The sequence below is a fragment of the Rhamphochromis longiceps genome, linkage group LG17 (genome assembly GCF_057381845.1).
Source record: "Rhamphochromis longiceps isolate RC_006_pf linkage group LG17, R_longiceps_female_GT1.1, whole genome shotgun sequence".
NCBI lineage: Eukaryota > Metazoa > Chordata > Actinopteri > Cichliformes > Cichlidae > Rhamphochromis > Rhamphochromis longiceps.
The window spans coordinates 3,976,811-3,996,341 of record NC_140573.1 but is presented as its reverse complement, the minus strand read 5'-3'; the positions used below and the strand labels follow the sequence as shown (position 1 = coordinate 3,996,341).

The 19,531-nt window shown below is 45.1% G+C and overlaps 3 protein-coding genes across 3 annotated transcripts; all 3 read right to left on the bottom strand.

Annotated features, from left to right (window-relative positions):
* Window positions 1-784: 784 nt before the first annotated feature.
* LOC146649120 (neuroepithelial cell-transforming gene 1 protein-like) lies at window positions 785-4,358 on the bottom strand. The gene is made up of 9 exons (XM_085387271.1): window positions 4,077-4,358; window positions 3,847-3,954; window positions 3,585-3,749; window positions 3,318-3,380; window positions 2,918-3,091; window positions 2,561-2,818; window positions 2,305-2,475; window positions 1,974-2,160; window positions 785-1,887 (listed from the first exon to the last, which is right to left on the bottom strand). Exons 1-9 carry the CDS (start codon window positions 4,167-4,169, stop codon window positions 1,457-1,459), a joined length of 1,650 nt encoding a protein of 549 aa, XP_085243397.1. The 5' UTR covers window positions 4,170-4,358; the 3' UTR covers window positions 785-1,456.
* A 2,938-nt stretch (window positions 4,359-7,296) lies between these two features.
* Window positions 7,297-11,127, bottom strand: LOC146649119 (neuroepithelial cell-transforming gene 1 protein-like). Its single transcript, XM_085387237.1, has 9 exons — window positions 10,846-11,127; window positions 10,616-10,723; window positions 10,354-10,518; window positions 10,087-10,149; window positions 9,687-9,860; window positions 9,330-9,587; window positions 9,074-9,244; window positions 8,743-8,929; window positions 7,297-8,656 (listed from the first exon to the last, which is right to left on the bottom strand). The coding sequence occupies exons 1-9, from the start codon at window positions 10,936-10,938 to the stop codon at window positions 8,226-8,228; spliced, it is 1,650 nt and encodes a 549-aa protein (XP_085243363.1). The 5' UTR covers window positions 10,939-11,127; the 3' UTR covers window positions 7,297-8,225.
* Window positions 11,128-14,362: 3,235 nt separating this feature from the next.
* On the bottom strand, window positions 14,363-18,402 carry LOC146649118 (neuroepithelial cell-transforming gene 1 protein-like). Its single transcript, XM_085387328.1, has 9 exons — window positions 17,612-18,402; window positions 17,382-17,489; window positions 17,120-17,284; window positions 16,853-16,915; window positions 16,453-16,626; window positions 16,096-16,353; window positions 15,840-16,010; window positions 15,509-15,695; window positions 14,363-15,422 (listed from the first exon to the last, which is right to left on the bottom strand). The coding sequence occupies exons 1-9, from the start codon at window positions 17,702-17,704 to the stop codon at window positions 14,992-14,994; spliced, it is 1,650 nt and encodes a 549-aa protein (XP_085243454.1). The 5' UTR covers window positions 17,705-18,402; the 3' UTR covers window positions 14,363-14,991.
* Window positions 18,403-19,531: the final 1,129 nt, after the last annotated feature.

Below are 19,531 nucleotides of genomic sequence, written 5' to 3'. Positions count from 1 at the left end.
CATATCCAGACTTCAGTGGCAAAAGCACCATTTTCTGTTTTAATTCATCAAGTAATACAAGATTCATTTGTTTAGACAGATTTGAAACAAAGTAAATTCCAAGGCATGTTGAGTCCAATGGATAGCTGAAAAAGGCATTACAGTTTTCAAAGACCTGACACAGTGCTTTGACAACTTGGCAATCCTGTAAAATGTTTGCCACAATAAGAATTGTTCCCCCTACATTGAAACAGTTATCTCCCATGGAGCAAGAAACACATGTCTGTCCATCAGTGTATTTTCTGTACTGCTTAAAAGTTCCAAGATCACTTGTTATTGGTCCAGACTTATGAAGCCGTTTAAGAGGAGCGGGAACAGACATCCTCTCTTTTCTTCTGAATACTTTGCGTCTCATAGACGCGCTTGACAATTTGTTCCACAGGTTTATGAGGCCTCCGCACAATCTTTTTCAGTTTACCCAGGAAGGTTTCAAATGGGAAGCAGGAAATACTGTTGATGGGAGTTACACATGTCACACTGAGCGTTTCACTTCCTAAACGTTCTCGTCTTCGTTCTCTTCTGCCTTCAACAACTTTCATCGTCGCTCAGTCCCGTCCCTCGGGACAGTTGCATACATCATGCCGCCTCTTCAGGTGCAAGCGGCGTCCACAACTAAAGCTCCATGCAAGATCCTACACTGAAAAGTGATCCGCCTCATTCTCAGGAATCAGCTTTTTAAGAAACCAACGTGGCTCAGTTCAAAATTTTGTCTTAAACAAAACTCATCATCTCGTCTGCGATATGAGTTCATCACGGTTTTTTGCTGACATATCATCTGTTCTGGAATGAAATTAATGCCTCTGTAGTAAATAAAATAAAATAATATCTGGCTTCTAGCATCTGTTATTTAAGGAATGTATAAAAATAAGACATCTTCTGCTCAGTCTAAAAACCCAACTATGACAGAAATCTGTTTGTGTGGTACACCTCACCTTTTTAGGGGTCGGCTTTTTGTCTTTCACCTTGACATCGGCAAATGTTCAAAAACCTGCCCTAACAGCTAAAACTCTGCTGCTTTACAATACCTAAAACAATACTAGGATAGATCTGAAAATATAAAGTGTATTATCCCCCAAAGAAAGGTCTAAAAGAATGTTTAAATATGAACTTTATAGTAAACAGGATCTGATGCACCAACTCTTTCTTCAAGAACTCAGCAAACTGGCCACACCGAGTGTGAACCGTGGGTTTACTTCTTGTCATGCTTCCCTTTTAGAGCTGAACCACGTGCACCCCCCTCCAGAATACTGTGTCTCTATGGGATGCACTTGGATGGAGGAGTAAGGTAAATAGCTGCCAAGGAGGACAGTAACAGAACACTGCTGTAATAACACGCAGACACTCATAAATGTGCTGTGCTGTTTTATGTACAGGAAAAACAAAGAGGTCCATCCACGTTCTCTACCAACGCTCCACCTCACACCATCGTCTCTTTTCTCTTCCCTAAAGAACACAGAGCCTTCTTGTCCTTTTTGGTTTTATGTGTCGTGGGTGAGGATGACGTCGATGACACGGACGTCGTGGACGATGGCGGGGAGCGAGGCGAAGGGGACGCAGTGGTGGGGCTGTTGCACAGTGAGGCGGGGGCCGACTGAGAGCCTGGCTGCGGGTAGTTCTCGTCTGCTTCCTCCATGTGGATGATGGCAGAAACGGAGGAAGGGCGGCGCTTGGAACGGACGCTGCCTGTAGGCGGGCTGGGGCTGGAGGGCTCGCTCAGAGGCTGGTGGACGGCAATGGCACTACGGAGGCAGTTGAGCCACTGCTGCTTGTGGAAGACGTCGTTGACCTGCAGAGTGTGTGACTGTGCCTGGCTCGGGTCTTGGGAACGTACCCGGAAAATGTTCTTGGCTGCAGAGAAAGCAGAGAGCGTCATTAGGAACGGGGGCAAAGTGCTGCTCAGGCTACTAGCGGACACTTTCTGGGACGAGCCTTACCTTTGTCTGCATTGCTGAAGGCTCCTCTGAAAAAGCCGCCCATTCTGACATCGCCATCTTGCAGGTCCTCCAGCACCAGATCCTGCACTGCGATTGGCTGCCGGTACACCTGGAAGCACTGGCGCTCGTTCCTGGTGACGGGGCGGGTCAGGATCAGCAGGTCGGTGAACAGGAACACGTGCAGCTTCTGAAAGAATTTCCAGGAAAAACAGAAACTTTCAAACCAGAGCATCATCTGAGCACATAGCCCGCCTCATGTGGGACGGCAGCCTCGTGTTAACATGCAAAGAGAAGCACCGAAGGACGACTTGGAAGTGTGCGCTGTGCTCACCGTGCCGCTCTTGTTGCGCAGCTCCCCGTGACACAGAAGACTCTTGCACCGTTCGATGCGAGCGTCCCTCTGCCTGTCGTCCAGATACTCCAGCTTGTCGATGTAGTACTGGCACTCGGACTCCCCTTTCTTCTTGTTGATGTCAGACAAAACTCCCTGGATGACAGTGATCTGAACACACAAGCAGCCTAATTATTACATGGGAGAGGCACTATGATGGATCAGTGTGTTGAACCAGTTTGTCTCCTGGACTTACAGCTTCCTGCAGGCTGGCAGCATCGGGGTGTTCTGCTGGAGTGTGTCTCAGGATTTCCTTGAGCAGTAGGGGGTACTTGACCAGGCGGGATCTGGGAATGTCCAGGAAGCTCCACAGGTCCAGTTTCCGACTAAAAGGTGACTCGAGGCACCGCTGCAGGAAGTCCTGCACACGTGGGTCTTGCTTCTTCTGGTCCAGCAGCGCCTTGGCTGCCAGCTGGTTACTGCAGTAGTCTTTGTAGGCATTGAGCCTGGGCAGCTGCAAAGGAAGGAGGGACTCTTTATCTAACTGCTAATTCAAAATACGGTTTTACTAGCGTAAAAGCTTTTGATGGCTCAAAAAGTCAAAGACACTTACCCAGCTAATAACAATTTGCCCAATCTGGCCCACGGTCCTGTCTGGCCCCGTGGCTTTGGAGAGCTGCGCCAGAAGGTCCTCGTGCAGTGGGATGTAGGCATCCAAGTTGCCGAAAATGTGAGTAAGCTCCTCCTCTGACATGATGGACAGCTTCAGCATCGGGTCGTGGTACGCCTGTGGATGGAGCAAAGTGATCAGTAATATCTGGGCAGAGCTTTGGGAGCGGCTACTAAAAATATCTTGGTCAACAGTTTTAGGGGTACAAAAAAAAAAAAGACAGAGGAACAATCCCTGTCTTTTTATAGCTCCTGGCTGCGCTGCATTCAAAGCCTGCCAGACTGATTTAATCTGTTTGCTTTATATGTACTCCCGCTGCCTCAGAGCTTTTAAAATGACAAACCTTGCATGCAAGCTGCAGGTCCTCAATCAGATGCTGTTCTCCACGAAACAGCTCAAATATGGCCTGAGGAATGGGAGAAGGCACAGACAGATGTTTTTTTAGTAAACATGTAAATCAGGTTGTCATTACATCGTAGCCTAAACCATAGTGAGCTTAGCCAAGATGGCTGAATGGCTTCTAGTCCAATTTAAACCATTTGACACAAAGACATGTGAACTAGTCTAGCAAGCATGTAGAATTCATCCCTGCCTGGACTCCTGGACTCACCTCTTGCCGCTTGATCTCTTTGGTGGAGAAAGTTCCTTTCTGGTGGATGTCTAATGTCTCGGACCATAAGGTGCTGTTCCTCCTTTTAGGTGGTGTGGGGGCCGCTGCCTTGCTGCAAGGCTTCTGGGGCATGCCTGGCAACTTGCCATCGCCCCAGAAAGAGGCCTTCAGAAAGAAAGAACACCACATGTCAGACATGTTGAAAGGGATGTCCCTGTCCCCCCAATGCGCTGTGTTTCCATTGGATGCCGTGAGCGCTTACCTTGATGGTTTGGGCGAAGCGCCGGAAGACCCCATTCTTTACCGGAGAAATGAGGTTGGCTAGCGACGTCACCCTGCCGAGAGAACGGACGTGCTTGTTGCTGGGTTCCTGCAGAAGGAGGCAAAAACAGAAGGGGAGGTTAGTCGTGCAGTTATTCTATCATAACACTATGACTTCATTTCCAGCAGCTCTGGTCAAACATTTACAGAGTAAAGTTTCAGCCATCTCACCTCTAACTCCTTGTTGGCCTGGTTCTGGCAGTCTGTCACTTGCAGAGTCCGTTTGATAGGCACCAAGCTACCCACTTCATCGTAAGCCACCATATCTTTCAGTAGAAACACAGTATCCTTTTAATCCTCACGAGTTGGCTTCAAGTAATCCACACCAGAGAGAAAAAAGGTGGCAGAAAATCAAGAGTTATAAGCACGTAAAAAGACGGAACAGATACACCTTCCCCCTGTTTGGCTTTTTCTGGCATGGGGCTCCCTCATCACTCTGCCTCACACTGACAAACCATTTGTTACATTCTTCTACATTTAGTTCAGATTTCTGATTTTACTTTTAAATCCAAAGTTAACTGAATAGTAGAAAATATGTCCAAGAGAGACACGATCTGTGCAGCAGGGCTCATTAATTACACTGTTCTGCACATACATTAGCTGAATAACTGATGGATACTCTGAGGCATTGTTTCTTTTTACCAAATTCATCAGGATAAGGGCCAGAGGCAGGAAACAGGTTGATTTTTTCATCTTGTCCCATCAGTCTTGAGCTCCTTACCTTCAGTCGTCTACAGGACAGAGGCTCTTATCATGTGAAGACAGTTTGGTGAAGGGCTGAAAGACTAAAACAGTAACTTACTATGATAAAGATTTATGATTCTACTGCACAGAGAGAGAATGACAGTAAAAAGATAAAACATTGGTATCCATGTTATTTTAAATATCAACCATTGCTCCTAACTGACAGAAACCATGACAACCAACACAGTTCTCAGTGCTAATGGAAACATTAACCCTTTAAGACTTACCATAGAACCAAGTCTGCCAGAGCTTATATTCTATTTTTACATGCTGTGGAGCCATTTTTGGGAGCATTTCAAGTTGCTATACATCAAAACAACCATTATAGCCCAGATTTTAATAATATGTCTGCATTAAGTGAATAATAATTACATAAATTGCAAAAAAGTGCAATAAACTCCCAAAAATTTGAAAATCGTTTTTGCTTTTTTAACATATATTTCTAGTTAGAGAAATTTAAGAGGCTTATCCCTCAAAACTGTAAATACAAAAAAGTTGCACAAAATAGTTTCCCACCACAGGAAATTTATTTTGAGTGTCTTCATAGTTTTATTTTTGAAATACACCAATTTTTATATACTGCAGGAAAAACGAAAATAAATACTATACTGAAAGTTTGCAAAAAAGCAGCATATGCATCAAAATAAACTATTTCCAGCAGTGCAGTATGAGTCCTAAGCATCCCAGAAACGACACCGAAAGTCATAAAGTCAAAGATAACTTTTAAAAACACCAGTATAAGCTCATGAGGCCCTGATGGTAAAAAAAAAAAAAAAAAAAAAAAAAACTACATTTCCGCGAAAATGACATCACTTCTTTTATTTTATCTATTTTATTTTCAAAAACAGCAACTTTTGTGGAGCTCACCTTCCACTACTTCATTGCACTGAGGAGAGACTGTAGCATTCGACTGTGGATCCTCTGAGTCTCCTTAATGTCTTCCAGGAGGGTTAGAACACGTACAAACATGCTGGTATTGGTGGCTTGTACAAGTTGTCTTGGAACTGGTTGTGAAACCACAGGTGAAGGAGTTGAGGGTGGTGGTGCTGGAGCCAATCCCAGCTGTCATAGGGCGAGAGGCGGGGTACACCCTGGACAGGTCGCCAGTCTGTCGCAGGGCTAACACACAAGGACAGACAACCATTCATACTCACATTCACACCTAGTGGCAATTTGGATTATCCAATTAACCTATCCCCACAAGCTGCATGTCTTTGGACAGTGGGAGGAAGCCGGAGTACCCGGAGGGAACCCACGCAGACACGGGGAGAACATGCAAACTCCACACAGAAAGACCCCGGCCTGATGGTGGAATTGAACTCAGGACCTTCTTGCTGTGCGGCAACAGTGCTAACCACCGTGCCACCGTGCTGCCCTGGGTCGCTGGCCTTAAAATGAAAACAAATATTAAAAAACCCCACAAACAATTTAGTTACTGGTTAGTCCTACAAACTAAAAACATTAATGTACAGTCCGGCATCAAAAGGAGTCTAAAACTGATTTTTAAAAGTCAAAAAGTTACAAAGTGCTATTTTAAGATCATATCTAAATCTGGTGAGCAGCAATGGTCTGCTAAAGATACTGTCAGCTTGTTTTTGTTTTTCTTATAATCACCACAATAAATTGTTGCTTTTAAGGCGTTTTTAAGACACATAATTACCTCCTTTTCCGCTTCCCTTTTCCCAATCTGCTTCCAGAATCTGACTCAGTCTGCAGATCAGAGGTTGCTTCAGACCTCCGCAGTTTCACCCTGGGATTTTCATAGTTTTCTGTAAATTTTTGACATACATCAACAAAATGTTGTTAGTGAAATTACAGGGAAATTTTTTGTTCTGTCTTTAATGACAGAATATTTGGTAGCAATAAACAAAAATGCTTCTTACCAGCTTTCCCCAAGATGCGAACTCTGTACTGTGACCAGTTTGCATCTGGAGTAACTCCATCCTTATTGATATTGACTCTCCCTGGTGGCCAGAAACAAGAATCTTCCGCTGGTCCTGTAAACCACTTGCAAGGAATTATGGATGCACCTCCACCATCCAGAAAATCAACAACTGCAAATGGTAGCATGCTGGTGAGAAAGCAAAAAGAAGCCAACTAGTACAGCAGTGGCAATGCCACATATCCAGACTTCAGTGGCAAAAGCACCATTTTCTGTTTTAATTCATCAAGTAATACAAGATTCATTTGTTTAGACAGATTTGAAACAAAGTAAATTCCAAGGCATGTTGAGTCCAATGGATAGCTGAAAAAGGCATTACAGTTTTCAAAGACCTGACACAGTGCTTTGACAACTTGGCAATCCTGTAAAATGTTTGCCACAATAAGAATTGTTCCCCCTACATTGAAACAGTTATCTCCCATGGAGCAAGAAACACATGTCTGTCCATCAGTGTATTTTCTGTACTGCTTAAAAGTTCCAAGATCACTTGTTATTGGTCCAGACTTATGAAGCCGTTTAAGAGGAGCGGGAACAGACATCCTCTCTTTTCTTCTGAATACTTTGCGTCTCATAGACGCGCTTGACAATTTGTTCCACAGGTTTATGAGGCCTCTGCACAATCTTTTTCAGTTTACCCAGGAAGGTTTCAAATGGGAAGCAGGAAATACTGTTGATGGGAGTTACACATGTCACACTGAGCGTTTCACTTCCTAATCGTTCTCGTCTTCGTTCTCTTCTGCCTTCAACAACTTTCATCGTCGCTCAGTCCCGTCCCTCGGGACAGTTGCATACATCATGCCGCCTCTTCAGGTGCAAGCGGCGTCCACAACTAAAGCTCCATGCAAGATCCTACACTGAAAAGTGATCCGCCTCATTCTCAGGAATCAGCTTTTTAAGAAACCAACGTGGCTCAGTTCAAAATTTTGTCTTAAACAAAACTCATCATCTCGTCTGCGATATGAGTTCATCACGGTTTTTTGCTGACATATCATCTGTTCTGGAATGAAATTAATGCCTCTGTAGTAAATAAAATAAAATAATATCTGGCTTCTAGCATCTGTTATTTAAGGAATGTATAAAAATAAGACATCTTCTGCTCAGTCTAAAAACCCAACTATGACAGAAATCTGTTTGTGTGGTACACCTCACCTTTTTAGGGGTCGGCTTTTTGTCTTTCACCTTGACATCGGCAAATGTTCAAAAACCTGCCCTAACAGCTAAAACTCTGCTGCTTTACAATACCTAAAACAATACTAGGATAGATCTGAAAATATAAAGTGTATTATCCCCCAAAGAAAGGTCTAAAAGAATGTTTAAATATGAACTTTATAGTAAACAGGATCTGATGCACCAACTCTTTCTTCAAGAACTCAGCAAACTGGCCACACCGAGTGTGAACCGTGGGTTTACTTCTTGTCATGCTTCCCTTTTAGAGCTGAACCACGTGCACCCCCCTCCAGAATACTGTGTCTCTATGGGATGCACTTGGATGGAGGAGTAAGGTAAATAGCTGCCAAGGAGGACAGTAACAGAACACTGCTGTAATAACACGCAGACACTCATAAATGTGCTGTGCTGTTTTATGTACAGGAAAAACAAAGAGGTCCATCCACGTTCTCTACCAACGCTCCACCTCACACCATCGTCTCTTTTCTCTTCCCTAAAGAACACAGAGCCTTCTTGTCCTTTTTGGTTTTATGTGTCGTGGGTGAGGATGACGTCGATGACACGGACGTCGTGGACGATGGCGGGGAGCGAGGCGAAGGGGACGCAGTGGTGGGGCTGTTGCACAGTGAGGCGGGGGCCGACTGAGAGCCTGGCTGCGGGTAGTTCTCGTCTGCTTCCTCCATGTGGATGATGGCAGAAACGGAGGAAGGGCGGCGCTTGGAACGGACGCTGCCTGTAGGCGGGCTGGGGCTGGAGGGCTCGCTCAGAGGCTGGTGGACGGCAATGGCACTACGGAGGCAGTTGAGCCACTGCTGCTTGTGGAAGACGTCGTTGACCTGCAGAGTGTGTGACTGTGCCTGGCTCGGGTCTTGGGAACGTACCCGGAAAATGTTCTTGGCTGCAGAGAAAGCAGAGAGCGTCATTAGGAACGGGGGCAAAGTGCTGCTCAGGCTACTAGCGGACACTTTCTGGGACGAGCCTTACCTTTGTCTGCATTGCTGAAGGCTCCTCTGAAAAAGCCGCCCATTCTGACATCGCCATCTTGCAGGTCCTCCAGCACCAGATCCTGCACTGCGATTGGCTGCCGGTACACCTGGAAGCACTGGCGCTCGTTCCTGGTGACGGGGCGGGTCAGGATCAGCAGGTCGGTGAACAGGAACACGTGCAGCTTCTGAAAGAATTTCCAGGAAAAACAGAAACTTTCAAACCAGAGCATCATCTGAGCACATAGCCCGCCTCATGTGGGACGGCAGCCTCGTGTTAACATGCAAAGAGAAGCACCGAAGGACGACTTGGAAGTGTGCGCTGTGCTCACCGTGCCGCTCTTGTTGCGCAGCTCCCCGTGACACAGAAGACTCTTGCACCGTTCGATGCGAGCGTCCCTCTGCCTGTCGTCCAGATACTCCAGCTTGTCGATGTAGTACTGGCACTCGGACTCCCCTTTCTTCTTGTTGATGTCAGACAAAACTCCCTGGATGACAGTGATCTGAACACACAAGCAGCCTAATTATTACATGGGAGAGGCACTATGATGGATCAGTGTGTTGAACCAGTTTGTCTCCTGGACTTACAGCTTCCTGCAGGCTGGCAGCATCGGGGTGTTCTGCTGGAGTGTGTCTCAGGATTTCCTTGAGCAGTAGGGGGTACTTGACCAGGCGGGATCTGGGAATGTCCAGGAAGCTCCACAGGTCCAGTTTCCGACTAAAAGGTGACTCGAGGCACCGCTGCAGGAAGTCCTGCACACGTGGGTCTTGCTTCTTCTGGTCCAGCAGCGCCTTGGCTGCCAGCTGGTTACTGCAGTAGTCTTTGTAGGCATTGAGCCTGGGCAGCTGCAAAGGAAGGAGGGACTCTTTATCTAACTGCTAATTCAAAATACGGTTTTACTAGCGTAAAAGCTTTTGATGGCTCAAAAAGTCAAAGACACTTACCCAGCTAATAACAATTTGCCCAATCTGGCCCACGGTCCTGTCTGGCCCCGTGGCTTTGGAGAGCTGCGCCAGAAGGTCCTCGTGCAGTGGGATGTAGGCATCCAAGTTGCCGAAAATGTGAGTAAGCTCCTCCTCTGACATGATGGACAGCTTCAGCATCGGGTCGTGGTACGCCTGTGGATGGAGCAAAGTGATCAGTAATATCTGGGCAGAGCTTTGGGAGCGGCTACTAAAAATATCTTGGTCAACAGTTTTAGGGGTACAAAAAAAAAAAAGACAGAGGAACAATCCCTGTCTTTTTATAGCTCCTGGCTGCGCTGCATTCAAAGCCTGCCAGACTGATTTAATCTGTTTGCTTTATATGTACTCCCGCTGCCTCAGAGCTTTTAAAATGACAAACCTTGCATGCAAGCTGCAGGTCCTCAATCAGATGCTGTTCTCCACGAAACAGCTCAAATATGGCCTGAGGAATGGGAGAAGGCACAGACAGATGTTTTTTTAGTAAACATGTAAATCAGGTTGTCATTACATCGTAGCCTAAACCATAGTGAGCTTAGCCAAGATGGCTGAATGGCTTCTAGTCCAATTTAAACCATTTGACACAAAGACATGTGAACTAGTCTAGCAAGCATGTAGAATTCATCCCTGCCTGGACTCCTGGACTCACCTCTTGCCGCTTGATCTCTTTGGTGGAGAAAGTTCCTTTCTGGTGGATGTCTAATGTCTCGGACCATAAGGTGCTGTTCCTCCTTTTAGGTGGTGTGGGGGCCGCTGCCTTGCTGCAAGGCTTCTGGGGCATGCCTGGCAACTTGCCATCGCCCCAGAAAGAGGCCTTCAGAAAGAAAGAACACCACATGTCAGACATGTTGAAAGGGATGTCCCTGTCCCCCCAATGCGCTGTGTTTCCATTGGATGCCGTGAGCGCTTACCTTGATGGTTTGGGCGAAGCGCCGGAAGACCCCATTCTTTACCGGAGAAATGAGGTTGGCTAGCGACGTCACCCTGCCGAGAGAACGGACGTGCTTGTTGCTGGGTTCCTGCAGAAGGAGGCAAAAACAGAAGGGGAGGTTAGTCGTGCAGTTATTCTATCATAACACTATGACTTCATTTCCAGCAGCTCTGGTCAAACATTTACAGAGTAAAGTTTCAGCCATCTCACCTCTAACTCCTTGTTGGCCTGGTTCTGGCAGTCTGTCACTTGCAGAGTCCGTTTGATAGGCACCAAGCTACCCACTTCATCGTAAGCCACCATATCTTTCAGTAGAAACACAGTATCCTTTTAATCCTCACGAGTTGGCTTCAAGTAATCCACACCAGAGAGAAAAAAGGTGGCAGAAAATCAAGAGTTATAAGCACGTAAAAAGACGGAACAGATACACCTTCCCCCTGTTTGGCTTTTTCTGGCATGGGGCTCCCTCATCACTCTGCCTCACACTGACAAACCATTTGTTACATTCTTCTACATTTAGTTCAGATTTCTGATTTTACTTTTAAATCCAAAGTTAACTGAATAGTAGAAAATATGTCCAAGAGAGACACGATCTGTGCAGCAGGGCTCATTAATTACACTGTTCTGCACATACATTAGCTGAATAACTGATGGATACTCTGAGGCATTGTTTCTTTTTACCAAATTCATCAGGATAAGGGCCAGAGGCAGGAAACAGGTTGATTTTTTCATCTTGTCCCATCAGTCTTGAGCTCCTTACCTTCAGTCGTCTACAGGACAGAGGCTCTTATCATGTGAAGACAGTTTGGTGAAGGGCTGAAAGACTAAAACAGTAACTTACTATGATAAAGATTTATGATTCTACTGCACAGAGAGAGAATGACAGTAAAAAGATAAAACATTGGTATCCATGTTATTTTAAATATCAACCATTGCTCCTAACTGACAGAAACCATGACAACCAACACAGTTCTCAGTGCTAATGGAAACATTAACCCTTTAAGACTTACCATAGAACCAAGTCTGCCAGAGCTTATATTCTATTTTTACATGCTGTGGAGCCATTTTTGGGAGCATTTCAAGTTGCTATACATCAAAACAACCATTATAGCCCAGATTTTAATAATATGTCTGCATTAAGTGAATAATAATTACATAAATTGCAAAAAAGTGCAATAAACTCCCAAAAATTTGAAAATCGTTTTTGCTTTTTTAACATATATTTCTAGTTAGAGAAATTTAAGAGGCTTATCCCTCAAAACTGTAAATACAAAAAAGTTGCACAAAATAGTTTCCCACCACAGGAAATTTATTTTGAGTGTCTTCATAGTTTTATTTTTGAAATACACCAATTTTTATATACTGCAGGAAAAACGAAAATAAATACTATACTGAAAGTTTGCAAAAAAGCAGCATATGCATCAAAATAAACTATTTCCAGCAGTGCAGTATGAGTCCTAAGCATCCCAGAAACGACACCGAAAGTCATAAAGTCAAAGATAACTTTTAAAAACACCAGTATAAGCTCATGAGGCCCTGATGGTAAAAAAAAAAAAAAAAAAAAAAACTACATTTCCGCGAAAATGACATCACTTCTTTTATTTTATCTATTTTATTTTCAAAAACAGCAACTTTTGTGGAGCTCACCTTCCACTACTTCATTGCACTGAGGAGAGACTGTAGCATTCGACTGTGGATCCTCTGAGTCTCCTTAATGTCTTCCAGGAGGGTTAGAACACGTACAAACATGCTGGTATTGGTGGCTTGTACAAGTTGTCTTGGAACTGGTTGTGAAACCACAGGTGAAGGAGTTGAGGGTGGTGGTGCTGGAGCCAATCCCAGCTGTCATAGGGCGAGAGGCGGGGTACACCCTGGACAGGTCGCCAGTCTGTCGCAGGGCTAACACACAAGGACAGACAACCATTCATACTCACATTCACACCTAGTGGCAATTTGGATTATCCAATTAACCTATCCCCACAAGCTGCATGTCTTTGGACAGTGGGAGGAAGCCGGAGTACCCGGAGGGAACCCACGCAGACACGGGGAGAACATGCAAACTCCACACAGAAAGACCCCGGCCTGATGGTGGAATTGAACTCAGGACCTTCTTGCTGTGCGGCAACAGTGCTAACCACCGTGCCACCGTGCTGCCCTGGATCGCTGGCCTTAAAATGAAAACAAATATTAAAAAACCCCACAAACAATTTAGTTACTGGTTAGTCCTACAAACTAAAAACATTAATGTACAGTCCAGCATCAAAAGGAGTCTAAAACTGATTTTTAAAAGTCAAAAAGTTACAAAGTGCTATTTTAAGATCATATCTAAATCTGGTGAGCAGCAATGGTCTGCTAAAGATACTGTCAGCTTGTTTTTGTTTTTCTTATAATCACCACAATAAATTGTTGCTTTTAAGGCGTTTTTAAGACACATAATTACCTCCTTTTCCGCTTCCCTTTTCCCAATCTGCTTCCAGAATCTGACTCAGTCTGCAGATCAGAGGTTGCTTCAGACCTCCGCAGTTTCACCCTGGGATTTTCATAGTTTTCTGTAAATTTTTGACATACATCAACAAAATGTTGTTAGTGAAATTACAGGGAAATTTTTTGTTCTGTCTTTAATGACAGAATATTTGGTAGCAATAAACAAAAATGCTTCTTACCAGCTTTCCCCAAGATGCGAACTCTGTACTGTGACCAGTTTGCATCTGGAGTAACTCCATCCTTATTGATATTGACTCTCCCTGGTGGCCAGAAACAAGAATCTTCCGCTGGTCCTGTAAACCACTTGCAAGGAATTATGGATGCACCTCCACCATCCAGAAAATCAACAACTGCAAATGGTAGCATGCTGGTGAGAAAGCAAAAAGAAGCCAACTAGTACAGCAGTGGCAATGCCACATATCCAGACTTCAGTGGCAAAAGCACCATTTTCTGTTTTAATTCATCAAGTAATACAAGATTCATTTGTTTAGACAGATTTGAAACAAAGTAAATTCCAAGGCATGTTGAGTCCAATGGATAGCTGAAAAAGGCATTACAGTTTTCAAAGACCTGACACAGTGCTTTGACAACTTGGCAATCCTGTAAAATGTTTGCCACAATAAGAATTGTTCCCCCTACATTGAAACAGTTATCTCCCATGGAGCAAGAAACACATGTCTGTCCATCAGTGTATTTTCTGTACTGCTTAAAAGTTCCAAGATCACTTGTTATTGGTCCAGACTTATGAAGCCGTTTAAGAGGAGCGGGAACAGACATCCTCTCTTTTCTTCTGAATACTTTGCGTCTCATAGACGCGCTTGACAATTTGTTCCACAGGTTTATGAGGCCTCCGCACAATCTTTTTCAGTTTACCCAGGAAGGTTTCAAATGGGAAGCAGGAAATACTGTTGATGGGAGTTACACATGTCACACTGAGCGTTTCACTTCCTAAACGTTCTCGTCTTCGTTCTCTTCTGCCTTCAACAACTTTCATCGTCGCTCAGTCCCATCCCTCGGGACAGTTGCATACATCATGCCGCCTCTTCAGGTGCAAGCGGCGTCCACAACTAAAGCTCCATGCAAGATCCTACACTGAAAAGTGATCCGCCTCATTCTCAGGAATCAGCTTTTTAAGAAACCAACGTGGCTCAGTTCAAAATTTTGTCTTAAACAAAACTCATCATCTCGTCTGCGATATGAGTTCATCACGGTTTTTTGCTGACATATCATCTGTTCTGGAATGAAATTAATGCCTCTGTAGTAAATAAAATAAAATAATATCTGGCTTCTAGCATCTGTTATTTAAGGAATGTATAAAAATAAGACATCTTCTGCTCAGTCTAAAAACCCAACTATGACAGAAATCTGTTTGTGTGGTACACCTCACCTTTTTAGGGGTCGGCTTTTTGTCTTTCACCTTGACATCGGCAAATGTTCAAAAACCTGCCCTAACAGCTAAAACTCTGCTGCTTTACAATACCTAAAACAATACTAGGATAGATCTGAAAATATAAAGTGTATTATCCCCCAAAGAAAGGTCTAAAAGAATGTTTAAATATGAACTTTATAGTAAACAGGATCTGATGCACCAACTCTTTCTTCAAGAACTCAGCAAACTGGCCACACCGAGTGTGAACCGTGGGTTTACTTCTTGTCATGCTTCCCTTTTAGAGCTGAACCACGTGCACCCCCCTCCAGAATACTGTGTCTCTATGGGATGCACTTGGATGGAGGAGTAAGGTAAATAGCTGCCAAGGAGGACAGTAACAGAACACTGCTGTAATAACACGCAGACACTCATAAATGTGCTGTGCTGTTTTATGTACAGGAAAAACAAAGAGGTCCATCCACGTTCTCTACCAACGCTCCACCTCACACCATCGCCTCTTTTCTCTTCCCTAAAGAACACAGAGCCTTCTTGTCCTTTTTGGTTTTATGTGTCGTGGGTGAGGATGACGTCGATGACACGGACGTCGTGGACGATGGCGGGGAGCGAGGCGAAGGGGACGCAGTGGTGGGGCTGTTGCACAGTGAGGCGGGGGCCGACTGAGAGCCTGGCTGCGGGTAGTTCTCGTCTGCTTCCTCCATGTGGATGATGGCAGAAACGGAGGAAGGGCGGCGCTTGGAACGGACGCTGCCTGTAGGCGGGCTGGGGCTGGAGGGCTCGCTCAGAGGCTGGTGGACGGCAATGGCACTACGGAGGCAGTTGAGCCACTGCTGCTTGTGGAAGACGTCGTTGACCTGCAGAGTGTGTGACTGTGCCTGGCTCGGGTCTTGGGAACGTACCCGGAAAATGTTCTTGGCTGCAGAGAAAGCAGAGAGCGTCATTAGGAACGGGGGCAAAGTGCTGCTCAGGCTACTAGCGGACACTTTCTGGGACGAGCCTTACCTTTGTCTGCATTGCTGAAGGCTCCTCTGAAAAAGCCGCCCATTCTGACATCGCCATCTTGCAGGTCCTCCAGCACCAGATCCTGCACTGCGATTGGCTGCCGGTACACCTGGAAGCACTGGCGCTCGTTCCTGGTGACGGGGCGGGTCAGGATCAGCAGGTCGGTGAACAGGAACACGTGCAGCTTCTGAAAGAATTTCCAGGAAAAACAGAAACTTTCAAACCAGAGCATCATCTGAGCACATAGCCCGCCTCATGTGGGACGGCAGCCTCGTGTTAACATGCAAAGAGAAGCACCGAAGGACGACTTGGAAGTGTGCGCTGTGCTCACCGTGCCGCTCTTGTTGCGCAGCTCCCCGTGACACAGAAGACTCTTGCACCGTTCGATGCGAGCGTCCCTCTGCCTGTCGTCCAGATACTCCAGCTTGTCGATGTAGTACTGGCACTCGGACTCCCCTTTCTTCTTGTTGATGTCAGACAAAACTCCCTGGATGACAGTGATCTGAACACACAAGCAGCCTAATTATTACATGGGAGAGGCACTATGATGGATCAGTGTGTTGAACCAGTTTGTCTCCTGGACTTACAGCTTCCTGCAGGCTGGCAGCATCGGGGTGTTCTGCTGGAGTGTGTCTCAGGATTTCCTTGAGCAGTAGGGGGTACTTGACCAGGCGGGATCTGGGAATGTCCAGGAAGCTCCACAGGTCCAGTTTCCAACTAAAAGGTGACTCGAGGCACCGCTGCAGGAAGTCCTGCACACGTGGGTCTTGCTTCTTCTGGTCCAGCAGCGCCTTGGCTGCCAGCTGGTTACTGCAGTAGTCTTTGTAGGCATTGAGCCTGGGCAGCTGCAAAGGAAGGAGGGACTCTTTATCTAACTGCTAATTCAAAATACGGTTTTACTAGCGTAAAAGCTTTTGATGGCTCAAAAAGTCAAAGACACTTACCCAGCTAATAACAATTTGCCCAATCTGGCCCACGGTCCTGTCTGGCCCCGTGGCTTTGGAGAGCTGCGCCAGAAGGTCCTCGTGCAGTGGGATGTAGGCATCCAAGTTGCCGAAAATGTGAGTAAGCTCCTCCTCTGACATGATGGACAGCTTCAGCATCGGGTCGTGGTACGCCTGTGGATGGAGCAAAGTGATCAGTAATATCTGGGCAGAGCTTTGGGAGCGGCTACTAAAAATATCTTGGTCAACAGTTTTAGGGGTACAAAAAAAAAAAAGACAGAGGAACAATCCCTGTCTTTTTATAGCTCCTGGCTGCGCTGCATTCAAAGCCTGCCAGACTGATTTAATCTGTTTGCTTTATATGTACTCCCGCTGCCTCAGAGCTTTTAAAATGACAAACCTTGCATGCAAGCTGCAGGTCCTCAATCAGATGCTGTTCTCCACGAAACAGCTCAAATATGGCCTGAGGAATGGGAGAAGGCACAGACAGATGTTTTTTTAGTAAACATGTAAATCAGGTTGTCATTACATCGTAGCCTAAACCATAGTGAGCTTAGCCAAGATGGCTGAATGGCTTCTAGTCCAATTTAAACCATTTGACACAAAGACATGTGAACTAGTCTAGCAAGCATGTAGAATTCATCCCTGCCTGGACTCCTGGACTCACCTCTTGCCGCTTGATCTCTTTGGTGGAGAAAGTTCCTTTCTGGTGGATGTCTAATGTCTCGGACCATAAGGTGCTGTTCCTCCTTTTAGGTGGTGTGGGGGCCGCTGCCTTGCTGCAAGGCTTCTGGGGCATGCCTGGCAACTTGCCATCGCCCCAGAAAGAGGCCTTCAGAAAGAAAGAACACCACATGTCAGACATGTTGAAAGGGATGTCCCTGTCCCCCCAATGCGCTGTGTTTCCATTGGATGCCGTGAGCGCTTACCTTGATGGTTTGGGCGAAGCGCCGGAAGACCCCATTCTTTACCGGAGAAATGAGGTTGGCTAGCGACGTCACCCTGCCGAGAGAACGGACGTGCTTGTTGCTGGGTTCCTGCAGAAGGAGGCAAAAACAGAAGGGGAGGTTAGTCGTGCAGTTATTCTATCATAACACTATGACTTCATTTCCAGCAGCTCTGGTCAAACATTTACAGAGTAAAGTTTCAGCCATCTCACCTCTAACTCCTTGTTGGCCTGGTTCTGGCAGTCTGTCACTTGCAGAGTCCGTTTGATAGGCACCAAGCTACCCACTTCATCGTAAGCCACCATATCTTTCAGTAGAAACACAGTATCCTTTTAATCCTCACGAGTTGGCTTCAAGTAATCCACACCAGAGAGAAAAAAGGTGGCAGAAAATCAAGAGTTATAAGCACGTAAAAAGACGGAACAGATACACCTTCCCCCTGTTTGGCTTTTTCTGGCATGGGGCTCCCTCATCACTCTGCCTCACACTGACAAACCATTTGTTACATTCTTCTACATTTAGTTCAGATTTCTGATTTTACTTTTAAATCCAAAGTTAACTGAATAGTAGAAAATATGTCCAAGAGAGACACGATCTGTGCAGCAGGGCTCATTAATTACACTGTTCTGCACATACATTAGCTGAATAACTGATGGATACTCTGAGGCATTGTTTCTTTTTACCAAATTCATCAGGATAAGGGCCAGAGGCAGGAAACAGGTTGATTTTTTCATCTTGTCCCATCAGTCTTGAGCTCCTTACCTTCAGTCGTCTACAGGACAGAGGCTCTTATCATGTGAAGACAGTTTGGTGAAGGGCTGAAAGACTAAAACAGTAACTTACTATGATAAAGATTTATGATTCTACTGCACAGAGAGAGAATGACAGTAAAAAGATAAAACATTGGTATCCATGTTATTTTAAATATCAACCATTGCTCCTAACTGACAGAAACCATGACAACCAACACAGTTCTCAGTGCTAATGGAAACATTAACCCTTTAAGACTTACCATAGAACCAAGTCTGCCAGAGCTTATATTCTATTTTTACATGCTGTGGAGCCATTTTTGGGAGCATTTCAAGTTGCTATACATCAAAACAACCATTATAGCCCAGATTTTAATAATATGTCTGCATTAAGTGAATAATAATTACATAAATTGCAAAAAAGTGCAATAAACTCCCAAAAATTTGAAAATCGTTTTTGCTTTTTTAACATATATTTCTAGTTAGAGAAATTTAAGAGGCTTATCCCTCAAAACTGTAAATACAAAAAAGTTGCACAAAATAGTTTCCCACCACAGGAAATTTATTTTGAGTGTCTTCATAGTTTTATTTTTGAAATACACCAATTTTTATATACTGTAGGAAAAACGAAAATAAATACTACACTGAAAGTTTGCAAAAAAGCAGCATATGCATCAAAATAAACTATTTCCAGCAGTGCAGTATGAGTCCTAAGCATCCCAGAAACGACACCGAAAGTCATAAAGTCAAAGATAACTTTTAAAAACACCAGTATAAGCTCATGAGGCCCTGATGGTAAAAAAAAAAAAAAAAAAAAACTACATTTCCGCGAAAATGACATCACTTCTTTTATTTTATCTATTTTATTTTCAAAAACAGCAACTTTTGTGGAGCTCACCTTCCACTACTTCATTGCACTGAGGAGAGACTGTAGCATTCGACTGTGGATCCTCTGAGTCTCCTTAATGTCTTCCAGGAGGGTTAGAACACGTACAAACATGCTGGTATTGGTGGCTTGTACAAGTTGTCTTGGAACTGGTTGTGAAACCACAGGTGAAGGAGTTGAGGGTGGTGGTGCTGGAGCCAATCCCAGCTGTCATAGGGCGAGAGGCGGGGTACACCCTGGACAGGTCGCCAGTCTGTCGCAGGGCTAACACACAAGGACAGACAACCATTCATACTCACATTCACACCTAGTGGCAATTTGGATTATCCAATTAACCTATCCCCACAAGCTGCATGTCTTTGGACAGTGGGAGGAAGCCGGAGTACCCGGAGGGAACCCACGCAGACACGGGGAGAACATGCAAACTCCACACAGAAAGACCCCGGCCTGATGGTGGAATTGAACTCAGGACCTTCTTGCTGTGCGGCAACAGTGCT